Source organism: Amblyraja radiata, chromosome 39, assembly GCF_010909765.2.
Source record: "Amblyraja radiata isolate CabotCenter1 chromosome 39, sAmbRad1.1.pri, whole genome shotgun sequence".
NCBI lineage: Eukaryota > Metazoa > Chordata > Chondrichthyes > Rajiformes > Rajidae > Amblyraja > Amblyraja radiata.
In genome coordinates this window covers 9,820,689-9,841,789 of record NC_045994.1, presented here as the reverse complement: position 1 = coordinate 9,841,789, position 21,101 = coordinate 9,820,689, and the positions used below count along the sequence as shown (strand labels likewise).

Here is a 21,101-nt window from a genome sequence, read left to right as displayed (position 1 = left end):
ATTACGTTACAAAATTACTCTTGCAGTTTTGAGCTGACACAGGTCTCTTTCCCCTGAATGTTGCTGCTGGCTCCCTGACTAATTCCAATAGGTTATGATGGACAGTGGTCAAAATGCATGGCTTGCTATAGCTGGGGGATTTTTCATTCAAATACAAACTACACATTCCCGATGTAAAAACAAAGCCCCATTGTTGCTCAAACAAATCCTGCGTATATCCTGCACATGATTCTCCCGTCTTCATGGGTCCCGCAGGAATCATGCAGAGATTGAAAATAATTCCAAGGTTAGTTACTATCCCTGGAGCACTGACCCCGCCATCTGTTGTTAGTTCAGACTTTCCCCCTTTTTATTTCCAATCGAACTCCAAATCCAATCCCTGTAAGTCAGGAGGAGGGTTCTGACTGCAAAAGCCAACCCAACCTCCCCAGTCTGCCTGACAAACTCCATTACAGCAACTGACATTCTTCATATATGAGGATCTGTATCCCCTCTGATCCCAAGGATATCAACTACAGACCAGACGCAATGAAAAATGACAAAAACTATATCCAAGAACTGCAATAGCAATTTTCAAACCTTATCTTTTTGTCAGTTTTGTGTAAGATTGTTAATAATCACACCTACCCATTGCACACAGAAAAGCAACACATTTGATTCAATTCAGCAGAATATGGCAGTGGAAGTGATGCAGTGGCACAGCAGTAGAGTTGCTGCCTTACAGTGCCATAGACTCAGTTTCAACCTTAACTAGGGGTGCTGTCTGTATGGAGTTTGTACGTTCTCCACGTGACCACGTGGGTTTTCTCCAGGTGCTCCAGTTTCCTCCCACACTCCAAAGGGAGCTGCCCTGGAGAAGGCTCTGTCCCCAAAACTGCGGAGGTTGGACTTGTGGATGGAGAGGAGACCGGCTGATGTGGATCTGAGGGACCGTGAGGGTTGGTAGGGGGAGAGGAGGTCAATGAGATATGTGGGGGCCAGATGGTGGAGGGCTTTGTAGGTGAGGACCAGGATTTTGTAGGTGATCCGGTGGGAGACGGGAAGCCAGTGAAGTTTTTTGAGGACTGGAGTGATGTGATGCCAGGATTTGGTGTGGGTGATGAGTCGGGCGGCTGCGTTCTGGACCAGTTGGAGTCGGTTGATGTAGGTGGAGCTGATGCCAAGGAGAAGTGAGTTGCAATAGTCCAGTCGGGAGGAGATGAAGGCATGGATGAGTCTTTCAGCAGCAGGCGGTGTGAGAGAGGGTCTGAGTTTGGCGATGTTGCGGAGATGAAAGAAGGAGGTTTTAATGACATGGCGGATGTGAGGCTCAAGGGAGAGGGTGGAATCAAAGATCACGCTGTACAGGTTTGTAAGTTAATTTGGCTTTGGTAAAAAATTGTAAATTGTCCCCAGTGTATAGGATAGTGCTAGTGTACATGGATCGCTGGTCGGCCCAGACTCGGTGGGCCGATGGGCCTGTTTCCATGCTGTATCTCGAAACTAAACTAAACTAAACAGAATATTGCACAGGTTGATGCAAAGTGCCAATGTGTGGAGATTCACACCTCAGCATACGGCTGTAGAGAAGGCATGACCCCTGGAGGTTGTAGGGTCCAGATTAGACTTTGGCAACATTGAAGGAGATAGCTATCAATGATTACAGCGACCAAGAGCAAATGAAGAGAAGAGGTAAAGAGTCAGGGTTTAGCAGAGAAAGGGCGAGGACAGGCCAGCATCACCCAGGAGAGGAGAGAAGGCAGCATTTATGTCCATGTCAGGTAAAGCTAGACATGGAATCAGGAACCAGGACAGGAGATACAGGACTAGTCTCAGCACCAGGGACAGTTAGAACATGTGGTGTAGTGCTAAGCACTATGTTCGGTACTTATTTTTATGATATAAATACAATGTTGATTTTAGTGAATACCCTCTGTATATGCATTCTTTAGACTGGTGACATGCCTATGCTCAATATATAGCTTTCCAACACTGCAGCAAGGTACAGCATGCTAAAAAAGACACAAAGTGCTGGAGTAACTCAGCGGGTCAGGAAGCATCCCTGGAGAACATGGGTAGATAGACAAAAGTGCTGGAGAAACTCAGCGGGTGCAGCAGCATCTATGGAGCGAAGGAAATAGGCAACGTTTCGGGCCGAAACCCTTCTTCAGACTGATGCAGGGTGGCCAGCATCTGCAGTTCCTTCTTAAGAACATGGGTAGATGACGTTTCAACCCGGGACCCTACTTCCACAGCACCCTGTCGGTGTATTCAGCCATAGCAACCCACATAAGACAATCTGAAGAAGGGTCTCGACCTGAAATGTCACCCATTCCTTCTCCCGGAGATGCTGCTTGTCCCCGCTGAGTTACTCCAGCATTTGGTGTCGATACACAAGGATAGTGTTGATACTGGAAAATACCTAGTGGGGGGGAGTTGAATGGTTGACGATTGAAGATGTTTACTCCATCTGCACATTAAGGCTTTCAAAGGGCCAGCAAATGCCACCAGGAAACCACCAGGCTGGCTTCTACACGGTTGGACTGGGAGGCAGCTTTGTTCTACAGACGTTGCTTGTGGGGGTCCCACAGAAGACGGGACCAATAAAAGCCGGAGTACTCTCGTCTTTGATGGGTAATTAGCAACTTCCTGCCAGCGGCTGCTCGTGAAAGACAATTAACCATCTTTTCAGCTGGAATAAGTTTAAAGCCCAACTCAACCTATCCTGTCATTAGCAACTTCAAGTGTTAAGAGATCATTCTGAGTTTAAATCTCATTTGCAGAATAATAGTTATCCTGTGATGTTGGTAAAATTATTCCTTTGAAAAATATATTTTTGCTTGCAAGTTGATTTTTATTCTAACACACAATTCTGGTTTGCGTCAATCCGGCGTTATTCAATACAGATGTTTTTTCTTGTTTCTATGTCCTAGAAATACCTCATCAGCTCTTGGTAAATCTTTAAATTGCCAGGAAGGAACTGCAGATACTGGTTTATTGTAGGGAGGACGTTAGCATATTAAATATTGGAGAGTGCTTGACCGAGAATAACTTCTATTGATTGGTTTAAGTGGAATGCTCCTACTGTACAATATCCCATGTCTTATACGATGTCTTATCCCTGGGAAGTTCTTTCTGTTAATTTGCTGGTGATCATATGTTAACAAAAGACAAAGCTCAAATTCCCTTCATCAACCTATTCTGCGTACTGAGTGACTAAATATTCAGTGGTTATTTTACCACTGGGCTGAATCGCACCGATGCACAGCCAGCAACATTGTAGAGAAGCACAGGCTGGATGCAAATGATGTAAGTCACGTATTCTGGACTCGTGCCTGTGCACTGCAATTTAAAGTGCAAAAGTTGCCAAACTCACCTCTTGCTTAGCAACTTGGACTTACCACTGAGTCTGGGCGATTAGTTTAGTTTAGTTTAATTTAGTTTAGTGATTTAATCTGAAGAAGGGTTTCAGCCCGAAACGTTGCCTATTTCCTTCGCTCCATAGATGCTGCTGCACCCGCTGAGTTTCTCCAGCATTTTTGTCTAGCATGGAAACAGGCCCTTCGACCCACTGAGTATGTGCTGACCAATGGTCACCCATTCACACTAGTTCTATGTTGCCCCACTTTCACATCCACTCCTTACACACTGGTGGCAATTTACACTAGCAATTTTGCACGAGCATTATGTTTATCAGGCTATATTGATTTTTTTAAATATTATATATTATCTGTGTGTACTGCATTTATAGGTCTGTTAACCAGCTGCAAGTAAAATTTTAATTGTTTCGTTGTCGATACATAAAAGAATTGAGTACTTGATTCTTGACTTATTATTGAAAATACCTCAACCGCTTGTAAGTAGTATGTTAACAGAGTCATTTAAAAACAATGAAATAGTTCTCTGACCGCATGAGTTGTTATAATCGGGGGCGGCACAGTGGCGCAGCGGTAGAGTTGCTGCCTTACAGCGCCAGAGACCTGTGTTTAATCCTCTCTATGGAGTTTGTATGTTCTCCCTGTGACCGCGTGGTTTTCTCCGGGTGCCCCCGACTTCTCCCACCCTCTAAAGGTCTACATGGTTGTAAGTTAACTGGTTTCAGTAAAATCATAAATTGTCTCTCATGTGTAAGATCGTGCTACTGTGCATGGTGATCGCTGGTCGGCGCGGACTGGCTCGGCCGAAGGGCCTGTTTCCGCACCTCTAAAGTCTAATAGTCTAAAGGGGTGAGATATTTTGGATGCATCATCGCAGGCCTGTTTGCCACTCAAAGCCCGTATCCACATGTTGGACAGCTGCGTGTATCCAGGCCTCTGGAATGTGGGCGGCCGTGTGGCTGGAACTGATTAGTACAGGCAGGGGGGGATATTACAGAGGGAGACGAGCTTGGACAGTGTGTAGAATCAATTACGATCCTGCCCATGAATGTTGCTACTGTCGAGAGTTAATCCATGAAATGCCAACCCTCTACAACTCTCCCATAAGATTCATTTGATTCAGACTACGTCACCAACGCACCACTGTGGCAGTCACAATGTCTAAATGGAATGAGCAGGCATGCTTAATATGATTGCATACTCTATTCTAATGTAGGTTAGCAGGTCATCGATGACCACTCGAAGCTCCGAGAAAGGGCTGGGTGTCAGGTACCCCCTCTCCAGAATATCCCCGTCCTAATCATCGTGCACCGAGGTACAGTGAAAAGCACTTTTGCCACGTGCTTAATGTTCCGGTAACTAGTGCGCAAGGATCATTCTGCAGTTGCATTCTCTGAGGTTTTGTACACATAACGTTAGCGTAGATATAACGAAAATGGTTAAAGAATCAGAGGTGCAATGAAGAGGCGTTGTTTGCTGGAAAACCCAGGCAAGAAGGATAGTGGAAGCATATAAAAGGGATAAACTCCTGAAGCAGAAAGCAAAACAGGAGTGTCCGTGGAGGTTAGCGAAGAAAATGTGTAATTCTTGTCGAAAAAAACTCAAAATGCGGGAGTAAACGACCTGTCCCACTTTCACGACCTAATTCACGACCTCTGCCGAGTTTGTCCTTGACTCATACTAGCAGCATGGTCGTCACGAGGTCGTAGGAGGTCGTAGGTAGGTCGTAGCGGGCCGTGATGCTAGTTGTAGGTACTCGTGGCATCAAGTACGTCGGGGCGTTTTTCTAGCACGATAAAAAATGTCCACGAGTAAAAAAGGTTGTGAATTAGGTCGTGAAAGTGGGACAGACCCTTAAGTCAGCGGGTCAGGCTGTGTCTCTGGAGGACATGAACAAGCAAGGTTTCAGGTCGAGTTTGTATTTAGTTTATTGTCATGGGTACAGTGAAAAGCTTTTGTTGTGCGCTAACCAGTCAGCGGAAAGACAATACATGATTACAAATGAGCCATCCACAGTGCACAGATACATGATAAAGGGAATAATGTGAATACCATTTAGTGCAAGATAAAGTCCAGTAACGTCCGAACAAAGATTTGCTCGATGGGAGAGGGGAGAAGGGGGAGTGGCCGGGGTGCGACTTGTCCTTGATAATGCTGGTGGCCTTGCCGAGGCAGCGTGAGGAGCAAATGATGTCAATGGAAGGAAGGTTGGTTTGTGTGATGGTCTGGGCTGCAATGCAGAATCCTTCTTCAGATTAAAGAAGGATCCTGACCCGAAATGTTGCTTATCCATGTTCTGCAGAGATGCTGCCTGATCCATTGAGTTACTCCAGAACTTTGTGTCTTTTTTTTTGTGAACCAGCACCAGCAGTTCCTTGTGTCTAACTCTTGTAGAAGCCCTACACAGGCATCATGGCCTATTGCATTTTACAATGCCGGGTAAACACTGAATCATTTGGGCATCACTCACCTGTCCTCTGTCAAGGTCATTAGTGTGGTACCTCTGGTTGAGAAAACGATGAAAGACATTCTCAGCTGTGGGCTGCAAAAGAACAAGAACGGGTAGGTTAAAGTGAGCCAGATTGAATGGTTTGAAATCAACTGCAAGACATTCTGCTACAAAGGCAAATGTGGAAATCATTTTGTTTGCTGCACGAAACATTAAAGAGTCGGAGTGGAAATAAATCTTCAGTCAGATGGGTCAAACATGCAATGTATATTGGTGCAGCTGGTAGAGCTGCTGCCTCACAGCGCCAGAGATCCAGTTTCAATCCTGACCTCGGGTCCTGGTTGTGTGGAGTTTGCACGTTCTCCCCATGACCGCGTGGATTTCCTCCGGGTGCTCCGGCTTCCTCCCACATCCCAAACACGTGTGGGTTTGTGAGGCTAATTGGCCAATGTAAAAAATGTCTCTAATGTGTATGAAGTGGATGAGTAAAGCGGATAACATAGAACTAGTGTGAATAGGTGATTGATGGCTAGCATGGATTCAATGGGCCAAAGTGCCTGATCCCATGTTGTATCTCTATACTAAACTACGCCATGTATAAACTACTCCACTTTTGATGTTCAGTTAGATCAGAACTCAATTTAAAAACCAGAACACAACATGCTCACACTGTAGAATGTACTTGGTGCATGGGTGAAGATGAATTTCTTTTGTTTCTTGGAGTAGAATTGTATATTGTAGCCCCATTATACAAGCAATACACTCTTGACAGCCCATTATTCCAAAAACAATTATCGACAATTATGTAGGGCCTGAGGGACTGCATCTGGAGTACGGTTTGTTCTCTGGATTTCCTGGTTTAAAGTTAAAACTGCCATGCAGTGTAACAACTGTTCCTCGAATGGCATGATTGTGGTAGAAGGTGGTTTTGGCTTTGCTCGGTCTGTTTTCACAAGAATTTAAAAGACCAAGAGGAAATTTCAATGAAACTTATAAAACTCTGACAGACTGGATGGGGGATGTTTTTCGTAGCTGAAGGGTTTAGAATCAGGCATGAGGGACATTTAAAATAGACACAAAATGCTGGAGTAACCCAGCGGGTCAGGCAGCTTCTCTGGAGAAGAGGAAGGGGTGACGTTTCGGGTCGAGACCCTTCTTCAGGCCTGACCCGATATGTCACCCTTTCCTTTTCACCAGAGATGCTGCCTGGCCTTTTGAGTTACTCCAGAATTTTGTATCTATCTTGGGTGTAAACCAGCATCTGCAGTTTCATCCGACACATCAGGGACATTTAAGACTGAAATGCGGAGACTATTTTTACAGAGGACGTAAACCTTTGGAATTCTTTACCACAGAACTGGTAGAAGGCAAGTAACAGATTCTCCTCCATTTTTATGAAGGAGAAAGATAGATTTTAAATGATAAAGGATATGTACAGAATGTAGCAATGTGGTATTGAGTGGGAAGATCAACCATGATCATATGAATGGCAGAGTAGGCTTAAAGGACCCAGAGGCCAACCTCTGCTCCCTTTCATTGGTTTTTTCCTCTTGATATTTGTTCCCACTGAAATACCAGGAAGTTATCCATCAAGCCACACATCATTCTAATTTGGAAATAGACTGCCATTCTTTCATCAATCCAAGTTTGAGAACTTGCTCCTTAAAATGGCGCTGTGGAACATCTTCACCAATAGGGCTGCAGATGTTCAAGATGGCGCCTCACCACCATCTTCTCAAGGGCAGTTAGCGACGAGCAATAATTGGTAATTAATTACTAAGTGCAATTAAAATTAGTAATGTAATTTTCCAGGTTAGTGGTCAAAGGCGCATTTTAGAGATTGCATAACTATTGCGGACCAGAAGGAAAAGTGGACGCAAAATGCTGGACTAACACAGCGGTCAGGCAGCATCACTGGGGAAAAGGAATAGGTGACGTTTTGGGTCGAGACCCTTCTTCACACTGCCATTCCTCCAGCATTTAGTGTCTTTCTTCAATGTAAACCACCGTCTGCAGTTCCTTCCTATACAGAAGGAAAAAACATGGAATGATAGAAAATAGGTGCAGGAGGAGGCCATTCGGCCCTTTGAGCCAGCACCGCCATTCATTGTGATCATGGCTGATCATCCCCAATCAATAACCCGTGCCTGCCTTCTCCCCATATCCCTTGATTCCACTAGCCCCTAGAGCTCTATCTAACTCTCTCTTAAATCCATCCAGTGATTTGGCCTCCACTGCCCTCTGTGGCAGGGAATTCCACAAATTCACAACTCTCTAGGTGAAAATGTTTTTTTCTCACCTCAGTCTTAAATGGCCTCCCCTTTGTTCTAAGACTGTGGCCCCTGGTTCTGAGACTGTGGCCCCTGGTTCTGAGACTGTGGCCCCTGGCCCTGGAAAAGTAGACTTCTTTCAGACCACGTTTCCTTGGAGAAATACAAGAGGATATTTACCTGATGAACTTGTGGGCAAGGTGATTCACAAAGTAAAAAATTTCACTCCAGTGATGTTGAACGCTCCCAGATCTGAAAATGAAAACCAAATTGCTAGTTAAAGTTTCATGCTTAAAGAATTACATTTTTTGACATTTTTTCTTTCTTAGAAACATTGGAAAGTCCTAAATAAGTAAAACTAATTTATCTATAAAGCCAGTAACTTCTCTCATGTTCAAACAGTCTGAAGAAGGGTCTCAACCCGAAACATCACCCATTCCTTCTCTCCCGAGATGCTGCCTGTATGCTGTATGCTGTATGCTGTAACCTGTATGCTCCAGAGATGCTGCATTACTCCAGCATTTTGTGTCTACTAATAAATAATGGAACTGAATTGAAACTTTCTGTAAGAAATACAATCTTATGAGCAATGGTCAACAAGACCTCAGACAGGGAGATATGGCTTTGCTCAAGATTACAGCATCTGCAGTCACTTGTGTCTCCTGGTTTATAGATTTGTTTTGGACTGACAAACCTATTTCATTCTTTGATGTTGTGTCCCAGGAGCTCAAACAGAGTTCCAAATCAGATTCAATATGAAAACCACCATTCAATTCAGTTTTTCTTCCCACTTTGGGGTGAGAACTTTGTTATGGATAAAGAAATAGAATAGTAAAACGAACAATGAATAGTGTTTCGAGGACAATGCGGCAAACATAGAAAATGGAAACACTTTGTGAGTGTTACTGACAATATTTAAACATGAAACTGAAAAAGACTCGGGAGTCTCAGCAGTTGTCCAACAAATCTGGAGTCTTGGCCAGTGGCCAACCAATTTGGAGAAACACTTGAAAAAGCTAGGGAAAGAAAAGAAGAACAAACTCGGCAAACTTCTACAGTCCTGATCAATATAGGTTTAGGTTTACCAAGGTACAGTGAAAAGCTTTGTGTATATGCTATAAATTAGATGATACCAGGGGCCGCAGAACGTTTTTGAAAGTTGGGGGGGGGGGGCTGAGCGATCATTGATCACCGGCCTCGGGGTACCCGGTGAGGGAGCAGAGTGACCGAGACAGGGGAGGGTGTGGGTGTGTGACACAATTATTATTTGTTGTTGTTGCTCAACCTCCAAAAACTGAGGGATAATACAGGCCAGCCCCCAACTCAAAAAGTGAGGAGATATATCCCCCAAATCCCCCCCCCCCCCCCCCCCCCCCCCCTCTCGGGGCCGACTCTCCCTCCCTCTCGGGGATGACTCTCACTCTTCGTTCACTGCCCCATATCTCGACTGTGAACCGCGCTGTGATTGCCCGTTGAGCGGAGGGAGGGTTTTGGGGGGCAGTCGGTTTCCGCCACGGTTGGTCGTGGTTTTGCCGCGCTCACTGTGTGCTTGTTCTGAGATTTTGGATGCTGGTGGTCCTCAGAAGAAGAGAAAAAGACGCCTGCAGGCGGGATAATTTCGGGTTATGAAGCATGTCTCGCCAAAAAAGTGGAGGGGCTGCAGCCCCCCCCCCCTAGTCCCCCCCCCCCAGTTCCTCCCCCCGCCCCCCCCGGTTTCGCGGCCCATTAATACAATCAGGCCAAACTCAAGTACAATAGGGAGAGTGAAGAGAAAGATAACATGCAGAATATAATTCGCAACATTGTGGAGTAACAGTTCCAGAGAAAAAGTCCAATGTTGTCTGCCAAGAACGAGAGAGCCGTCCTGAGCTACTATCTATTTCATTGAAGACCCTCGGATTATCTTTAATTGGACATTACTGAACTTTATCTTGCACTAAACGTTAGTCCTTTGCCATGTATCTGTGCACTGTGTTGCCGGATTGATTATAATGTATTAGTTTTCTGCTGACTGCTTAGCGCACAACAAAAAGCTTTTCATTGTACCTCGGTAAACATGACATTGTACTAAACTAAACTAAACTAAACTAAAGAGGTAGGTTGGAGAATCAGAATCATTACCCTAGCTAATGGAAGGGCAATTTAGAAGACTGATAACAGAGGGGAAGAGGCTGTTCCTGTGTGTGGTGGTGCGTGCTTTCAAGATTCTTTATCTTCTGCCTGACAGAACTGGGAAGAAGAAGGAATAACAAGGGTGGGAAAGGTCTTTGCTTATGTTAGCTGCTTTCCCAAGGCAGCATGAAGGGTAGATGGAGTCATTGGTGGGTGTCTGGTCTGTGTGATCGACTGGGCTTCATCCACAACTCTCTGCATGCTCTGGATCATCAAGTTTAGAAGAAGAACCAGCACAAATTTATGATAATCAAAAATTGGTCGGCACGGTGGCGCAGTGGTAGAGTTGCTGCCTTAAAGCGCCAAAGGCTCAGATTTGATCCTGACTACTGTTGCTGTCTCTACGGAGTTTGTACGTTCTCCCAGTGACTTGCGTGGGTTTACCCCGAGATATTTGGTTTCCTCCCACACTCCAAATATATACAGGTTTGTAGGTTAATTGGCTTGGTATAAGTGTAAAATTTCCCCTGGTGTGTATAGGGTAGTGTTAATGTGCAGGGATCGCTATTCGGTGCGGACTCGGTGGGCCAAAGGACCTGTTTCCGCACAGTATCTCTAAACTAAACTAAAAAGAGTCAAAGAACTACAGAGTAGCTTCAAAATATTTATCTTTTAAAAGGCAGACTAGAATGTGCAATTCTTCAATTAAATAGTGGTCTGGAAAGGAGTGATCGGAAGATTGGTTTTCAATAGGATTCTTTAAATGGAGAATGGAATCAGGGGAGCGTTTTATTTGTGTGTTGATAAGTTAAGGGCCTGTCCCACTTGGCCGTCATTTGCGCGTAATTTACGCGACATCATTTAGTGTCACGATGCACGACACGCGCGTCGTGACACACGCATGATGCGCATTACGCGCGCATGGTGCGTGATGACATAGCCAGTGACACGCGGCTGCGCGCGGCGTCGCAGGATTTTGTGATGTACAAAGTCTTCACGCGCCATCAGCGTGACGTGCAAATGATGGCCAAGTGGGACACACCCTTTATAAGCTTTGAAATGCAAGATGGTCACTGCATAAAAGTTACAGGGAACAATTAAAAGTAATGGAATTTAGATAATCTGTATTCTTATAAAGCCCGTGCGCTCATATTACATGACTGGAGCAGTCACAATTACCATTTAATGGTGGAGGTCATTTTGATAAATTAAACAAAAGATTACGTTTCTATGTAGCATAATTCATGCCCCTTTCAGACTGCCCCAATGCCAATGAATGATGTGGTTGCCAATGCTTTCTCTGAAGAAATGTGGGGAAAGCAGCAGCCAATGTATACAGAGCGAGCTCCCACAAACAGCACTCTGATCACGACCAGATGATCTCTCAAATGGTGAATGAAATTATTTTTTTTAACTGGAAAAAAGCTAAAATAAGAACAGAAAATGTTGGAAACTCTCAGCAGATCCGAATGTCTTCGACCTGAAATATTAAGTGTGTTTCTTTCCACTGATGTCGGCTGGCCTGCTGAAAGTTTCCAAGTGTTTTCTGCTTTTGATTCTTACACAGTGAAGTTGGCTGAGGGATACACATTGTCCAGGGCACTCAGATAACACAAAGGAACAAGATGAAGGAGCAGGAGTAGGACATCAGGGCCTTCAAGCCTGCCCCACTATTTAATATGATCGGGGTTGATCTACACCGGCCTCAAGTCATCTTCTGCGCCATTTCACCTCAACCCTCAGTTGCACTATCTATAACATTTATATCCACCTCCCCTTTAAATATTTCCAATGATCCTACCAGGACAGAGAATTCCAGAGATTTGTCACCCTCTGTGAGAACAACATTCTGCATACCTCAGTTTTAAATGATTAGCCCTTTATCTTACAATTGTGTCTCCTCATACAAGACTCTTCCACCAGTGAAAACATCCCAACATTTACCCTGTCAGGCAAGCATCCTTAGCCAACACTCTGCAAGGCATCAGTTCATCTTGACCATTGCATAATATGTTCCTTGCTCCTTTACCATCAGGGATATGGGCCAAACCTGAGCAAATGGGACTAGCTTAGAAGGAGCATCCTGGTCAGTGTGGATGAGTTGGGCCGAGGGATCTGTTTTCATGCTGTATATGACTCTATTCATAATATATTGGCCATTTAACCCTCTCGTAGTTCTGGAAATCTCACAACTTGTTTAAATACTCTGACGTTTGACACCATTAAAGCATCAATGTCAAACATGTTCGATTCAATGGTTATTTTATTTGACTATATTCACACACAAATCGCTCAAGTGCTTCCACTCAAGCATCTAATTGGGCGGGGTGGAAGATTGCAACCTTCACGTGGTCCGCCCTGTTTCGACGAATGCAATCAACCCAGCGTGCGCAATCAAATAAGATCAAATAGAACAAGTTGTCCTACAACTTTAGGCTGTGCACACCATACGCAAGATGAAGATCTAATTGGGTATATTTATAACCCAAAAAAATAAACTATACAGATAATTACATCTATCAATCTGAAAATGAGGATTTGTAACAGTCTGTCATGTCTTCTTCATTTGATCTAAAAAAAAACTCTTCAGCCCTTTCTGCAAAGGAATTTCAATACAACATAGTAAACTAATGTTTAGCCGATTTGGTTTAATTAGGCATGCTAAATTCTGGAGTCGCCATCAAGATACACTAAAATAACTTGGCATCAATAATCATATCTGAAACATTTAGGCAAATTGTTCTCCTCAGTTCTCTGAATGGAAATAAAGAACTCTTTTGTAAAATTGGTCCTTACCTAATGGCTCTTCCCAAAATCAATGCCAGATAGCTTCAATGCCCTCTCTATATGTAAATATCCAGGTAAAATGTAATACCAACATCTGTGTACTGCTTAGCACCTCTCATGGAGTAACATGTTCTTAGTTTAGTTTATGTTTAAGAAGGAACTGCAGATGTTGGAAAATGGAAGGTAGACAAAAATGCTGGAGAAACACAGTGGGTGAGGCAGCATCTATGGAGCGAAGGAAATAGGCAACGTTTCGGGCCGTAACCCTTCTTCAGACTCTTCGGAGGGAGGAGAACTTCTTCAAAGTAGGCATACCTTGAGGAGATTTCGCAGCCGAGTAGACAAAATGTTTAAGAAGGAACTGCAGATGCTGGGAAATTGAAGGTAGACAAAAATGCTGGAGAAACTCAGCGGGTGAGGCAGCATCTATGGGTCTGAAGAAAGGTTTCGGTCCGAAACGTTGCCTATTTCCTTCGCTCCATAGATGCTGCCTCACCCACTGAGTTTCTCCAGCATTTTTGTCTACCTTAGTTTAGTTTAGTTTAATTTAGTTTAGAGATACAGCATGGAAACAGGCCCTTCGGCTCACCGAGACCGATCCCCGCACACTAACGCTAACCTAGACACACTCTAGGGAAAATTTACAATTATTCCGAGCCAATTAACCTACAAACCTGTACGTCTATGGAATATGGGAGGAAATCGGAGATCCCAAAGAAAACCCACGCACGTCATGGGGAGAATGTACAAGCTCCGTACAAACAGCACCCGGAGTCGGGATCGAACACGCATCTCTGGCGCTACGCCACCGTATTAACTTCCGCCCATCTCTGTATCTGTCTGATGAAGCTGCAGCGAACACATTTCTATTGGAAAGTAAATGATCTTGTAAAGATTGTGCCTTCTTTTTGATCTTTAATGGACAATAATAAATCAAGTGAAAAATAAATATAAAGGGGGGGGTGGCTCCAGTCTTAGGTTGGATTTTAACCAACTTCAATTCTATATTTCGCTTCACGGTCCTGAAAGAATTAAAGGACAAAATCCTCTGCCATGTTAATTATTTCCAACTATAGAACAATCCACACTTTCTTCACTCAACATATGGGCATTGTGCAGCAATGAGGCTGCGTCTGATTTATTGAAGTTTAATGGAACCAGCTGCAAATGGACATGTTAATGGGGGCCTTGTTCAAAGACAATGTAGCTGCACTATTCAAGTCCAGACATCTTTCCTCTTTCCTCTTGTTGGATGCTCGAGACTGAGCAGTTGTTTGGTCGTGAAAATCAGTGGAAGACTGTTTTTGAGAGTATCAAAATGCCAAACAAGAGAGAGGGGCTTTCTGTTCCACAGGGATGCTTGGAATTTTCAATCGGCCTAAAAAGGAGTCAAGTGGAAGAAATGACCAAACAAGGCGATGGATAAGGTCAAAAAAAGGAACTTCTGCATCCAGCCCGTTTTGAAATGAAGGAGAAAGAAAAAGAAAAAAAGTTAAAAGTGTCCCTAGCCTGCATCTGGTACTTTTACAAGTTTTGCACGGCCATGTATACAAAATCCATACACCAAATAACTTCAAAATCATGTAGCATCTGACATTTCTATCATTGTCTCGACAATAATTTGAGCCCATGTATGAGGTAAATGTTAATGCATAACAAGTAACAACCAGAGGACAATGGGTCAGAGAGATGACAAACATTAAAACTGCATACTCTCTAAGATTTGTTGAGGTGCCAGTTCAGAGGGTCGATTCCTTACCTTTGATTTCAGGACAACATTTGGACGGTACACGGACTTTAGAGGGATTGAATTGAATTGAATTGAATTGAATTGAATCCCTTTATTGTCATTCAGACCTTACGGTCTGAACGAAATTTCGTGCCTGCAGTCATACATATATCATACAATAATAAACAACAGTAAACACGAATTAACGTCCACCACAGTGTATCCACCAAGCACCTCCTCACTGTGGTGGAGGCAAAAAATCTTAGGGTTACTGTCTCTTCCCTCCTCTTCTCTCTCTGCGCTGAGACGATTCCCCACCGGGCGATGGCACAACAGTCCCGCGGCTCACCGAACCCCGCAACGGGCCGGCTCAAACACCGCGGCCCGGGAGTGGTCGAAGCTGCCGCCCTCCAGTCCAGAATACGCAGCTGCTGGCCCGCGGCTGAACCCAGGACTCAGGTCACCGCCGCCAGAACGCCGTCCCAGCCACCGGAGCACCGTTCCAACCCCGAGCCGGATCGCCCTCACGTGAGTGCCGTTCCTCCCTCGAGCTGGGCCACTCCGACGGGAGTGCCGTTCCTCCCTCGGGCTGGGCCACTCCGACGGGAGTGCCGTTCCTCCCTCGGGCTGGGCCACTCCGACGGGAGTGCCGTTCCTCCCTCGGGCTGGGCCACTCCGACGGGAGTGCCGTTCTCCCTCGGGCTGGGCCACTCCGACGGGAGTGCCGTTCCTCCCTCGGGCTGGGCCACTCCGACGGGAGTGCCGTTCCTCCCTCGGGCTGGGCCACTCCGACGGGAGTGCCGTTCCTCCCTCGGGCTGGGTCACTCCGACGGGAGTGCCACAGCCCCTTGCGGGAGAGTCTCGGCCCCTCGCCAGACCGTCCTCACGGGAGCGCAGTTCCAGCCCCGAGCTGGGCCGCCCTCACGGGAGCGAGCCCAGGGCAAGTCCTGACAGGCTGCCTCCGGAGTCCCGAGGTCGCCAGCTCCGCCATTAGGCCTCAGCGCAGACGGAGGCAGAGAGGGGGGATACGACGAAAAAGTTGTATTCCCCCCAAGGGAGAGACAGCAAACCCCGTTTCAACCCCCCACCCCCCCCCCCCCCCACATAAACACAACCTAAAAACCAAAAACGCAACTACACAAAACGAAAAAATAACAACACAAAAAAGTAAAGACAAACGGACTGCAGGCGAGCCGCAGCCGTTCCCAGCGCCGCCACTTAATATAAGGAAAGTATGGGCAGGTGGGACTAGCGTAAATGAGGCATGTTGGTCGGCGTGGGCAAGTTGGGTTGAAGAGCCTGTTTGCACTCTGTATGACTCTACGACGCAAACTTAAGAATTGTGATGGTATAAAACCTGGGACATTATTTCAGTGAGAAGTTGAGATGTTGTACTGGATTCTTAAGGAATTGGACAGGCTAGATGCAGGAAAAATCCAGAGAGTTGTGAATCTGTTGAATTCTCGGCCACAGAAGGCAGTGGAGAACAATTCACTGGATGTTTTCAAGAGAGAGTAAAGGGCCTGTCCCACTTGCCTGTCATTTGCGTGTCACGCAGATGGCGAGCAAAGATTTTGTACATCACAAAATCCTGCAACGCCGCAGGCGGCCACGCGTCACTGCCTATGTCCCCGCGCACCATGCGCGCTTAATGCACACCATGCGCGTCACAACTCGCGCGTCGTGACGCGTAAATGATGTCGCGTAAATTACGCGCAAATGACGGCCAAGTGGGGCAGGCCCTTTAGATATAGCTCTTAGGGCCAACGGAATCAAGGGATAAGGGGAGAAAGCAGGAACGGGGTACTGATTTTGGATGATCAGCCATGATCATATCGAAGGGCCGAATGGCCTACTTCTGCACCTTGTTTCTATGTTTCCAATACTTATTCCCCAATTGATAACACTAAAGCAGATAGGTCATTATGTGGTTGAAGAAGCTTGCTCTGACAAACAACAAGGGTAACAATGATAAAGTAAGTAGGCCATTCAAAATTCCAGATGGACTCTGTACTTGAGCTTCTTACTTTGATATTTTCGCAGATGACCATCTAGTGTTCTTGCTTTCATATATGTACAAGTATATCAGTGAGTCTCGTGTTAATCTCATTCTTTGTGACTGATGACCCAATAAGACACACGCAAACAAAAAAATCCTGGAGGTAATGAAGAGAGTGAGAAGTTCTGGACAAAAATTGATCTTCAAAGAAATGTGGGTGAATGGGGTCTGTTTGATTTCCTCTCTGATTAACTCCCTTTTCCTTTGAGGAACAACTCAATTCAGGATGCATTTATCATCCCGCAACCCAGCCAGGGGCAGGAAATGCGAATGAATCGCAGTACAAACCCACATCCTCTTTCTCAGCACAGGGGTAATTTGTTACATCACCACCTAGAAATCCTCTGCTGGCTTATTATTTATACGAAAATGACATGGGGTGAGAAAGAGTGAATGGTGAGTTATCACCTCAAGGGCCTGTCCCACGAGCATGCGACTCCATGCGGCAAGCGCGACCTAAAGGGCCTGTCCAACGAGCATGCGACTCCATGCGGCAAGCGCGACCAAACCAGAAGCGGGGGCCGCGGGGAAGTCGAGTGAGTGACATGAAGTTCGAGCGAAGTCCGTGGGAAGTTCGAGCATGATGTACGGCATCGAGGCGGCTGTGGGCCGGCAGGCCGTTGCCGCGCAGAATTTTTAAACACGGTCAGTTTTTCGGTGCCCCGCGCGATGTCGGGACCAGCTCCACGCAACTCCATACGGCTCCGGCGATCGAAGTGGGACCGGCCCCGCGAGGCCATACAGCTCAAGCGACCACGTTAGGTTGCGCTTGCTGCATGCAGGCACATGCTAGTGGGACAGGCCCTTTAGGTTGCGCTTGCTGCATGCAGGCACATGCTAGTGGGACAGGCCCTTTAGGTTGCGCTTGCTGCATGCAGGCACATGCTAGTGGGACAGGCCCTTTAGGTTGCGCTTGCTGCATGCAGGCGCATGCTCATGGGACAGGCCCTTTAGTCTTCCTTCAGTTGCGACAAATTCACGTCGTGGCCCTGTTTCCACCAATCTTTCCAACACAACACAATCTTTCCAACACAAGAAGCACAAGAAGCAACAAGACAGACACCATTGTATGCAGATGCCGAGACGTGTGTTCATCTCTGGCTGAACAACTTCTAATCTACAGTTCTACAGTTGCTGCCTTACAGCGCCAGAGACCCGGGTTCGATCCCGACGATCGGTGCTGTCTTTATGGAGTTTGCACATTCTCCCTGTGACTGCATGGGTTTTCTCCGGGTGATCTGGTTACCACCCACGCTCCAGGTTTGTAGGTTAATTGGCTTTGGTAAAATTGTGAATTGTCCCTAGTGTGTAGGGTATAGCTAGTGTTGCGGGTGATCACTAGTAAGTGCGGACTCGGTTGGCCGAAGGGCCTGCTTCCATGCTGTATCACTAAAGGTTAAAATCCAAATGCAGGAAAAGCTTTGAATATCTACAAAGGGCTGAGGTTGAATCACAAATGGAGTTGGAGTGCATTCTTTTGTATATCTAGCCCAGACGCACACTTTCTGAATCTCCTCCCACCCCGTTCCACTTGGCCATTGGCAAAAATGATGTGAGATACTTTTTGAAGGCACAGATGCGTTCTCTCTTGTGGATTCCAACCATTTGATGTGGATTGTGGCCAGCTAAAGTTCGGAGAAATAAGGAACCACAAAGTGCATTCTCTTTGAAAACGTGAATGAAGAAATGGACTCCATCTGAGCACTCTTCCTGCCAGCCCACCGAACCTGGAAGCCTTGTGGGATTCTCTGTTCTTACCCCATAATCTACGTCCCACCAGTCTCCCAATCTCCGGGCACAGTAGCAGCTGGGAAGTGGGAACTACAGATTGTTAGGGGCTTGGACACGCAGGAAACATGTTCGCGATGTTGGAGGAGTCCAGAACCAGGGGCCACAGTTTAAGAATAAGGAGTAAGCCATTTAGAACGGAGACGAGGAAACACTTTTTCTCACAGAGAGTGGTGAGTCTGTGGAATTCTCTGCCTCAGAGGGTGGTGGAGGCAGGTTCTCTGGATGCTTTCAAGAGAGAGCTAGATAGGGCTCTTAAAAACAGCGGAGTCGGGGATATGGGGAGAAGGCAGGAACTGATTGGGGATGATCAGCCATGATCACATTGAATGCCGGTGGTGGCTCGAAGGGCCGAATGGCCTACTGCACCTTTTGTCTATTGTCTCTTGTCTACAAACTAATAACAGAAGCCCAAAAGACAGTGGAGCAATAATCCACACAATCTGCCTTCAAGGCAACGTTCTGATTAGATGAGAAATCTTCTCTCTCTTTCTCTTTGTCCCTCCCTCTTGCTTTATCTGGCACTAAATGTTATTCACATTCTCCCATTATCGTGTGTCTGTACAATGGGAACGGCTCGATTGTAATCGCGTATTGTCTTTCCGCTGACTGGTTAGCACGCAACAAAAGCTTTTCACTGTACCTCGCTCGGCACATGCGGCAATAAACTAAACTCAAGCTCTCTCCCTCTCTCGTGCTCACCTAAGCTGCTCTAAACGTGCTTAACATGGCTCAAACACCAGCATATCCCTCAGGTTGCTAACATATAGCCTTCCAGACACAACGGTGAATTCTTTTTTTTAAATTTATTTTATTATTATATATATTTTTTAATATTTATTTTATATAACCATATAACCATATAACAATTACAGCACGGAAACAGGCCATCTCGACCCTTCTAGTCCGTGCCGAACACGTATTCTCCCCTAGTCCCATATACCTGCGCTCAGACCATAACCCTCCATTCCTTTCCCGTCCATATAACTATCCAATTTATTTTTAAATGATAAAATCGAACCTGCCTCCACCACCTTCCCTGGAAGCTCATTCCACAAAGCCACCACTCTCTGAGTAAAGAAGTTCCCCCTCATGTTGCCCCTAAACTTCTGTCCCTTAATTCTCAAGTCATGTCCCCTTGTTTGAATCTTCCCTACTCTCAGTGGGAAAAGCTTATCCACGTCAACTCTGTCTATCCCTCTCATCATTTTAAAGACCTCTATCAAGTCCCCCCTTAACCTTCTGCGCTCCAAAGAATAAAGCCCTAACTTGTTCAACCTTTCTCTGTAACTTAGTTGCTGAAACCCAGGCAACATTCTAGTAAATCTCCTCTGTACTCTCTCTATTTTGTTGACATCCTTCCTATAATTAGGCGACCAAAATTGTACCCCATACTCCAGAATTGGCCTCACCAATGCCTTGTACAATTTTAACATTACATCCCAACTTCTATACTCAATGCTCTGATTTATAAAGGCCAGCACACCAAAAGCTTTCTTTACCACCCTATCTACATGAGATTCCACTTTCAGGGAACTGTGCACAGTTATTCCCAGATCTCTCTGTTCACCTGCATTCTTCAATTCCCTACCATTTACCATGTACGTCCTATTTTGATTTGTCCTGCCAAGATGTAGCGCCTCACACTTATCAGCATTAAACTCCATCTGCCATCTTTCAGTCCACTCTTCCAACTGGCATAAATCTCTCTGTAGACTTTGAAAACCTACTTCATTATCCACAACCCCACCTATCTTAGTATCATCTGCATACTTACTAATCCAATTTACCACACCATCATCCAGATCATTGATGTACATGATAAACAACAGTGGACCCAACACAGATCCCTGTGGCACCCCACTAGTCACTGGCCTCCAACCTGACAAACAACCATCCACCATTACTCTCTGGCATCTCCCATTCAGCCACTGTTGAATCCATCTTGCTACTCCACCATTAATACCCAACCATTGAACCTTCTTAACCAACCTTCCATGAGGAACCTTGTCAAAGGCCTTACTGAAGTCCATATATACAACATCCACTGCTTTACCCTCATCAATTTCCCGAGTAACCTCTTCAAAAAATTCAAGAAGATTAGTCAAACATGACCTTCCAGCCACAAATCCATGTTGACTGTTCCTAATCAGACCCTGTTTATCCAGATGCTTATATATATTATCTCTAAGTATCCTTTCCATTAATTTGCCCACCACTGACGTCAAACTAACAGGTCTATAATTACTAGGTTTACTCTTAGACCCCTTTTTAAACAATGGAACAACATGCGCAGCACGCCAATCCTCCAGCACTATTCCCGTTTCTAATGACATTTGAAATATTTCTGTACTAGCCCCTGCTATTTCTACACTAACTTCCCTCAATGTCCTAGGGAATATCCTGTCCGGACCTGGAGACTTATCCACTTTTATATTTCTCAAAAGTGTCAGTACTTCCTCTTCTTTGAATCTCATAGTTTCCATAGCTACTCTGCTTGTTTCCCTTACCTCACATAATTCAATATCCTTCTCCTTGGTGAATACCGAAG

General features: G+C 45.5%; 1 protein-coding gene across 4 annotated transcripts in view; it reads right to left on the bottom strand.

The window, feature by feature from the left end:
• Positions 1-21,101, bottom strand: part of antxr1 (ANTXR cell adhesion molecule 1) — a 164,228-nt gene that overhangs the window by 124,055 nt on the left and 19,072 nt on the right. For all 4 annotated transcript variants that reach the window (XR_004410216.1, XM_033013961.1, XM_033013960.1 and 1 more), the window contains exons 2-3: positions 8,256-8,327; positions 5,827-5,898 (exon numbers count right to left, since the gene is read on the bottom strand). Coding sequence is in view for 3 of the 4 variants with exons in the window: in XM_033013961.1 (XP_032869852.1) it covers positions 5,827-5,898; positions 8,256-8,327 (144 nt within the window). In the remaining variant the exon portion in view is untranslated. The remainder of the gene's footprint in view (positions 1-5,826; positions 5,899-8,255; positions 8,328-21,101) is intronic.